This window comes from Eumetopias jubatus, unplaced genomic scaffold (assembly GCF_037043125.1).
Source record: "Eumetopias jubatus isolate StellerSeaLion01/CBP00866 unplaced genomic scaffold, mEumJub1_p1.0 scaffold_78, whole genome shotgun sequence".
NCBI lineage: Eukaryota > Metazoa > Chordata > Mammalia > Carnivora > Otariidae > Eumetopias > Eumetopias jubatus.
The window spans coordinates 435,237-443,455 of NW_028274884.1; the positions used below are offsets into that span (position 1 = coordinate 435,237).

At 57.9% G+C, this 8,219-nt stretch overlaps 1 protein-coding gene across 1 annotated transcript; it reads right to left on the reverse strand.

Moving 5' to 3' along the window:
- Positions 1 to 385: 385 nt before the first annotated feature.
- LOC148161736 (uncharacterized) lies at positions 386 to 1,939 on the reverse strand. Its single transcript, XM_088020600.1, has 2 exons — positions 1,150 to 1,939; positions 386 to 1,083 (listed from the first exon to the last, which is right to left on the reverse strand). The coding sequence occupies exons 1-2, from the start codon at positions 1,937 to 1,939 to the stop codon at positions 386 to 388; spliced, it is 1,488 nt and encodes a 495-aa protein (XP_087876726.1).
- Between the last annotated feature and the right edge of the window lie 6,280 nt (positions 1,940 to 8,219).

An 8,219-nucleotide genomic window follows, 5' to 3' on the forward strand; every position in this document is an offset into this window, starting at 1 on the left:
GTTTGAGTGGTATGTTGTTTTGTTTAAGTATTTTTCTCTCTCTCTTTTTAAGGCAATCACATTTTATTCACATAAATACTGAGTCATTTGTGCGGAACTGTAACCCTAGTCCTAGAGCGCGGGAATGGTCTTGTTGAAAGTCTCTATCCATGTCCACGATAGAGGATGTCCTCAGGCCCAGTGGCATTAATTTAAATCCGAACACCATACCTAGAGCCTAGAGTTCCAAGGCGTCCGGCGGGAAGCTGTGTAGTCACGACAATGTGAATGAAGCTCTATTTGCACAGTCCGCGATGGGGTTACACGGCTCTCCCGCAGAGAGTCACTGTGGCGTCAGTTCTGAAATAGTAGCCGTTTCACCGGAGAGAGAGCCGTCAGACCTTCTTCACGGAGCTCCGCGCAGATGCTGGGCCGGGCTGTGGCGGCTCAGAGCCCAGCTGCCCTGAGCCCAGTCAGCCCTGCAGGCGACCCCGGGGCCCGGGGCCCTCACGGTGGGCCTTCCCTCCCCACTGGGGGCCCGATGACCCCAGGGACCCCCCGACCCTTCCCGGCCTGTGGGGGCTGTGGGCGGAGCAGCCGGACCCGGAGGGTCCCTCGGGACCGGCCGGCAGCTGGACTCCGCACCGGCTAGCATCCGCCTCAAGCGATCATTCTCTTTCCTTAGCTCCTGGATCTCTCTCTCTCTGGATGCAGCTTCCACCCAGCTTTTTGTGGCTCTGTCCTGATGGAAGAGGACCACCTTGCGATAGTAGGAGGTGGTTCTCTCCAGCTCCTTGCCCAGGTCTTGGGCCATCTTCTTGTAGAGGTTGCGCATCTGGCACGTGAAGTTCATTTCTCTGTACACGCCGGCCAGTTTCTTCTTCACTTCCAAGCACTGAGCTTCCGCCTGAAACACTTTTCTGTGAAGTTGCAGGATGGATCGGTCCTGTTCATCCAGGGGGTTCTGAAGTTTCAGCCTCAGCTGCTGAATCTCCCTGTCCAGCTGGGAAGTTTCCTTCTGCAAAGACGCCTCCTGGGTTTGCAGGCTGTGGATTTGTCGTGTCAGCCGCGCGGTCTCTCGCCTTTCTGCCCGCAGTTGTCTGGCTCTGCCTTGCTGTTCCCCTTCGGGACTCGGAGGGGACCCGGGGCAGCCAGCACCCTCAGGGACGCCCTTCAGATCCACGGGTGCCCGATGGGCGGGCTCATCGCCATTCCCTGCTCCCCTCTTTGGCTGGACTCCCCAGGTCCCGGCACCGGCGTGATCTGCAGGGATGTCAGGCGGGGGGACGGCCTGCCGCCCGCGTCCGGCCCTCCACGGGGACCGGCTGACTTGATCTTTTGGGACCGGCTCCATGTGTGCCTTCGGCGGCTCCAGCCTTTCTTCTCCCTCCTTCTCCTGCTCTTTCTGCCTCCATCTCGAAACTTCTTGGTTGAGCAGTTCTGGTCCTTCTGGAAAAGGAGTGTTTTCACGCCAATCCTTCGTTCTTTTCCTCAGAAGTTGCTCTCCATCCTTCTCTGATGTTCGGAGGATGGGTTTTTCCCCGGTGACCTGGGGAAGATCGAGAGGCTGGCTCTTCGGTGCCTTCTTCAGAAAGTTGACAGTGTCCCAAAGCACCAACCTGCTCAGGTGTGTGCTCATTGCTGACAAGCACAGGGCTTTTCTCGGGGGAGGACTGGCCACCACCCCGGGTGGCCTGAGGGCGGCCTCGGCTTGTGTGGTTGGGCCACTCTCCTCACAGCATGCTCCACACACTTCGTGGCGGGCAGAGCCGCTGTGCCCCAAAGGCTTTGCGCTTCTTCGGGTGAGTCGTCTCTTCACTAGGAAAACCAGCAGCACAGTCCATACCAGCACTGCCCAGAACAACACGGGCCGACTTCCAGAAATCACCAGCAGCGCCCCCCACAGGTGCTCCAACACCAGCTGGCAAAGGGATCCGGGGGCCAACGGGGGGCCCACCATGGCTGCGTCGGGCTCCACAGCTCTGCCTCCGAGGGCCAGTGTCCTGTGGCCACAACTGACCACTCAGAACCCTGTGGAGACTTCCACCTCTGAGGTCAACCGGTGCCCGGCAACCAGGGCAGAGTAGGTGGGCCGGGGGAGGGGAGGCCACCCGGGGGAGGCCAGCCAGGTTCCAGAAAAGAGTTCTCCCTGATTTTGCTGTGAAGTAGAAAGTTGTCTCAATCACACAAGCCCTGGGGGAGGTGGGAAGGGCTGATGCCAGCCCTGAGCTCAGCCACTCTGGGCCCACCTGGCCCTGCAGCACACCTGGGGGGCTTGGCTGGGTCACGTCCGTCTGTGCACAGAAGAGAATCAGGGCACAGTGTTCAGGCCTCCTTCCCGGGCGAGGCCCGTTCTCCTGATCTTAAGTTTCCCTGGGCTGCAAGGACTCTGGTCCTGTCTGCAAAGGTCCCACGTGCTCCCTCCCTTAGGTTCCCTTCCTCCTCTGTATGGTCACTGTGGGCTGGCAGGTCACTTTGGGTCTGAGACCGAGGGTGTCCCCAAAGCTATTACCTAAGAGAGCAGGATTCCAGTGCTAACAACTCAGGAGCAATCAACCGGAACCGGCCGGGTCTGACACCTCCGTGGACTCTGTGGAGCCAGCCTGTCCGTGTTCAATGCACGTGTTCCTGCAACGGGGTGACTCTGGTACAGGCGACCCAGGGACCCGGGCTGTTTCCCTCAAGAGGGCCCTCCATCTACAGCCCGTGCCTTCCAAGGAGGGCCTGGGGGTGGAAATTTCATCAGCAGTGGGGACAGGAGAGAAAATCCAAAGAACACAACCAGCCCCAAATGGGCCACCATTGAAACGAAGGATAAAATTGCCCCCGTGAGCATTTGCCACGGTCGCTGACCAGAGGCTGGTGTGGGGGGCAGAGCGCAAAAGTGCCTCACGGAGGACAGGAGCAATCCATGGATCTGCTGACTGGGGCCCCTTTCCTTCAGGCTGGATAAGATTTTCGGGAGTCTGAGGATGGGGGCGCCAGTCAGGGCCCACTTCCCTCTTCCCTCCTGGCCCTGCAGGGGTGCCCAGGGAAGAGACCGCGGGGCACGGGCAGCCATGTCTGTGCAGCCCCTTCGAGGCTCAGGCCCCCGACGTTCAGAACAGGCGAGGCCTCGGGTCTGGGGTTACAAGGCCCAGGAGGGAGCCTCGCTCAGAAATGCAGAGAGTCACTGCTGGGGCCGCAAAGGCCTGGGTCTTGCCCCGAAGCCTCCTTCTTCCCCAGGGCAAGGGTGGTACCTCTCAGAAGCTGACCCGGGAGGGAGGTGACCCTGCACACACAGGAGCTCGGGAACCCCAAGCCCAGGTTGGGTCAGCGGCCAAAGAAGGGCCCTCAACTCATGCCCCCTGCTGTGTCCCCTGGGGAGCTTTGGAAGCAGAGCACAACAATGTCCCCACACCCACCCAGGGAGAGGGCAACTGTCATGGGCCGTGGGGGACCCCAGAGGGAGAAGGCCCTGCAATCCCAGAAATAGGGAAGCTTGTCACCGTCCTTATACTTGTAAGGTAGGCGCCCGAGTGTGGCCAACTGAACCTGTGAGCTGTCTCCTCTCGTCTGTTCTCAGGTGTTTGCTCAACAGCAGAATTGTTATAAAATAGAAACGATAGGATTCTTTCACGTGCAGGTTGCAGAAACTCATCTGCTTAAGGCTCAAAGGGGACTCAGGTTAGGTCCTTTCTGAGACTAGGAAAGAACCTGGGGAACAGCTGAATCAAGGGCCCAGGTATCAAGGTTTTGTTCCTTGCTGTTTTTGGCTCTACCACTTTCTCCGCAGTGACTTAGTTCTCAAACAGAATATCTCCAAAAGGGACATCATGGCCTTTGGCACCCCGGCATTCCAGGATTCTTGGTGAGTGTGCTTTCAGAAGGAGAGAAGTCCCCTCTTTCTTAGTGCCTGTATTTTTCTGGGGAAGGGACCTGGGCCTGGTCCTGCTGGGGTCTCATGGCTGTCCGTGGACTGCGGGGTGGAGGTCATTCCCACGTTGAGGAGAGTGGTTCCCAGAAGGCAGGAGAAGGGGGCAGAGATGCTGGGGGAACACACCATCAGCCTCCACTCCTGGATGTTTGCAGACCAGCCTCTCCGATGGGACGACATACGGAGGAACCTGGTGATAGCTTACACACAGGGACCAGCGGAGGCCGAGGAGCAATACCGACAGGGCGAAAAGAAAAAAAGAAGAGCTTCTAAAAACCCTTGCACACCAACAACCTCACAACTCTGAAAATTTGAAAACGTTACCTAAATAGTGACAAGGAAGGGCTTGCACGTGCCTTTGCATCCAGAATAGGCTGTTACAGGAGAACCCAGAGCTTTCTCCAGGCTGCATCCTGCAGATTCATTTCAGATTTGACATTTCAAAGATCGTTCCGCCCATGTCTTTTTGCTGAGGCCTGAGAGTACCTGAGAACTTACTATTCAGGTGGAGAAATGGAACGCTTAGAAATGGAAGGCCTGTAAGGCTGGTCGCCTGACTCGTGTTTCTTAGGAGAACAGCAAGGAAAACGAAGCAAAAGGCAGAATTCCTCTCTGACATCCTCACTGCCCACGAGGTTCCCAGCTGCGACGAAGCATGAGTTCTCCCCGTCCAGACCCTGCTGCCTCAGGCTGGGGGGCCACCCAGAGCCCAGAGAAGTGGCTCCTCAAGGTCCGTGAGTGAACTTGGGTGGGAAAAGCTGTGTTTCTATTTTTTCACAAGCTTCCACATGGAGTCTAGCATCTCCTTTCATTATGGAACAGAAGCAACAAACTACAGCAGCGTTAGGAGGCCTGGGGGTGTCCTCACCAGGGGAATCAGAGAAATGTCGTAGCACCTTGTTACTCTGGTGGGATCTGGAGCCTCTGTCCCTGCTCCTCTCTGCTCTGAAATCACAGCAGTCGTTAGAGCTGCCCCTGGATCTTACTACACATGGTTTATTAAAGATGCACATGCGTTGCTTTCTGCAATTATAATTCAATACCCATTTTGGTATTTGTGTGTTATTTGTCATCCTTCTGGATTTTACTTTAGGCATCTAAACATACAGTTCCGGGAAGGGGTCCGTGGGCCTCACTGGCCTGCTGAACGGAGCCGCGGCTCTGCCTACCTGCTGGGCTGGGCCGTGAGTCTGCCCTGTGCTTTTCAGGGAACGCTCACGACCACACCGTCAGGTCGCTCTTGACAATCCCCCCACTTACCAGATGGAAAGACGGAGGCTCGCAGAGGGGACACCTTGCCCCCGGGACGCAGAACAACCAGGGGCCGACTTGGACCTGAACCCCAGGAAACCTGCTCACCCCTTCCTCACCGTCCCACCCGCCAGCACGTCTTTAGACCCCCAAGAGGCCCCTCTCTCCGGAAGCCCCTCTCCCTGAATCCAGGCTGCGCAGGGTCTGTCAGAAATCTTGAAGTGAATGTCACCCGGAGCTGGAAACCCGCCAAAGAGAGATGAGTAAAGTGTTCCGCTCCCTTGATTTTTGAGGGGAAACACGGGGCGTTACCCTCTTTCGTGTTACTTAGCGAGGCTGTTGCAAGTGCTCCCGAGTGAGCGAGCACGTTCAGGTGTCCCTGAGTGCACAGCGCCGGCACCAGGCTCCGTCCGGGCCGGACTGGGTCGGGTTCTGGGCAGACAGGCGGGAAGAGGAGGCGAGGAAGGAAAGGGTGAGCGGGGTGGAGAGAGGAGAGGGCAGAGCAGGAGGCAGGAGGCCAGCGGAGACACGGCCCGTGCGTGGGCAAATCAGAGAAGGCAAGGGAACCTGACCCGCTCTTCTCTAGACGCGGGTTCCAATCCTGCTCTGGCCTCAACGGCTCTGTGAACCCTGCTCTGTGTCCCAGCCTTGGACTGGAGCCTTTGCGCCTGCCTCGGAAATGAGCGCGGGGTTGTCAACTCTGCGTTTGGCTCAGGTGGGCAGCCCGTCCACGGAGACACAGAGGATGTGGGCCTGGCGTCCTCTGGCACCTGAGCCGTTGCTGGCTTGGGCTTCAGGGACAGAACATACTCAGCGTCTTATCCCAGTCTGTGTGTCGCCACCGAAAAGCACTCCCTGTTCTCCATCTGCTCTTCCCCTGACACCACCCCGTCCTGTGGACCGGACCACACGCCTGCCGCCGCCACCAGCCAGGCATCACAACAGCAGCGGCGGAACGGGGCTCCCGAGAGCACCAGGGCGACCCAGCTGCGAGCCAGCAGCACCTCTCCTCCCTGGGGTTTTCGGCACAAGGAGCCCGTGCCCCTCAGCGTCTGTTGGCCCAGGCCCGCAGGGGTGACTTGTCATTCCCGCTCCTTCCGTGGGCATGCTCCGCATCCTGACAGCGACCCCCAAATAGTGGAGCGAGTCCAGAATTTCTGCACTTGTCTTCCCATCCCTGAGCTTGAACAACAGCTTGGGTTTCACATTTCACAGCGGCGCTGTCCTTTCCGAAAAAACCCGGCCCAACTCCGTCCCTAGCTGTCACCTCCCGGCAACCTCACTGACACAGCTTAAAACGACAAATAGCAAGTTCCTTTTCCAAACATCCTTTGGGAGAGTACGCACGGCCCTACAAACAAGGCTGAGCCACGTTGTGGGTGGAGCACCGTGAAATTGCCGCCTTGGTCTCCGATTCATGAGGACCTGACCCGGCCGCCTGGCCAGGTACAAATTCCCTGCCCTGAGTGTGGGGCCGGCCCTCTGATTTCCATGCTGGCGGGGACCAGGGCTGAAGAGCACGCCATCACCAGGAGCTCAGGAGGGAAGGCACACGGTTCCCCAGGCTGGTGGCCAGGGCACGGCGTCTTTCCTAGGTGACTCACCCAGACTCCAGGTGGGTCCCATGCTCACCAGGCAGCTGCTGGGCCCAGATGGCCAAGGGAGGAGGCAGGGTCTTCACACGGCTCCGCTCAGGATAGTTGCCGAAAGCCCCCCTGAGGCCCAGGGCATCCACGTCAGGAGGCTTGGCAGAGGCTCTCTTTCCAAAGGGACTTACCCAGGATTGCAGAAGGACGTGGCCTAACATTAAGATGTTTTATGACTCTGATTAACCAGGAGCAGGGAGCTGGAGAGAGGCGGTGATTAATCGTCCCACAGAGGAGCTGGACCCCATCATCCCCACGTGGACAGAGAGACTGGAGCAGCCGGAGGTGTTTGCTGTCGCCCCCCGCCGCGCCCCACGCCCCCATGAAGAAGAAGCCCAACTCCACGCTGCGGGTGAACCCCGGTTCCGCTGGGCGGGTGCTTTGCCTTTCTGAGCGGCCTGCACATTGCAGAGCCCAGTTCCTGCCCTCGGAGGGGGCACTGCCGAGCACAGGCAGACAGACAGACACCTCATGGAGGACAGAGGGGACCTGTGTGGTGGGGGGTGAGACCTGCGTGCTGGGAGCACAGGGAGCCGAAATCCCCCTAGCGAGGGCTGTCCCCGAGGGGTCCTGGATACCTCCTTTGAGACGGGTGTACGAAGGAATCACAGGAGGACACAGCCCGTGAAGACCAGGGTCTCTGGTGTGGGCCCCACGGGAGGCTCTTTGACAGCCTAGTCCTGAGCAAGTCCCTCCTTCTTTCAGGAAGGGTGTTTTCTCCCTGGTTGGGTTTCTCTCTCTGCTGGGCCCAGAAAGCCGGGGCCAAATTTGGGAGCCAGGGTTTTGAGTTCTCGCATTCCCATAACGTATACAGAGCATCCTGAGTCCCCCTTGCCCGTCTTCCTGTCCTAGTTCTGTGCCCTGATCCCTCAGGCATTTGTGTTTCTGGTTTTCGGTTTTAGGGCACGCACCCCTGTGTGCATGGAATGAGGGTAATAACGACCTCGTCGGTCTGTCCTGCCCGGCTGGGGGTGTCTCCACTGTGCCCACGCATGAGACTGTCTGTGTCCCCAGAGGAAATCCTCTCTCAAATCCACCCAGAAAGAGACCGGTGAGGTCGGGCCCAGGGCACGCAGTTTTAGAAAGAACCCGTCTGGCCCACAGGGGCTGGTAAAGGAGGTCTTCGTGTTCAAGACTCTCTTTAGTCTCCCAAAGGAATGAACTAGAACTGTATCCATCAATATGAACAATTCTCCAGAACAGACGAGTGAGCCAAATATCAAGTTGCAGAGGAACACGTATGAGACGATATTATTCAAAACCTTTTTTTTTTTTTTTTTAATTTAAGTGCTGTTCAGCGGTTTGTTTGTCAGATGGCACTCTGGTCGCCAAAGTGAGGACATGCGGCTTTTCAGAGGACCTGCCTTGAAGGACCCTAGTCCTTCCCATGTTTCCCATGGCTCACCTACATCTGTGGGAATTGACCA

What these genes read in the sequence shown, in the direction of transcription:
- LOC148161736 (XM_088020600.1), bottom strand. Translation starts at nt 1,939, where the DNA reads ATGGTGGGCCCCCCGTTGGCCCCCGGATCCCTTTGCCAGCTGGTGTTG. An exon ending in GGCACCCGTGGATCTGAAGG is followed by an intron (nt 1,084 to 1,149) that starts GCGTCCCTGAGG and finishes AGCAAGGCAGAG; the next exon opens with CCAGACAACTGCGGGCAGAA.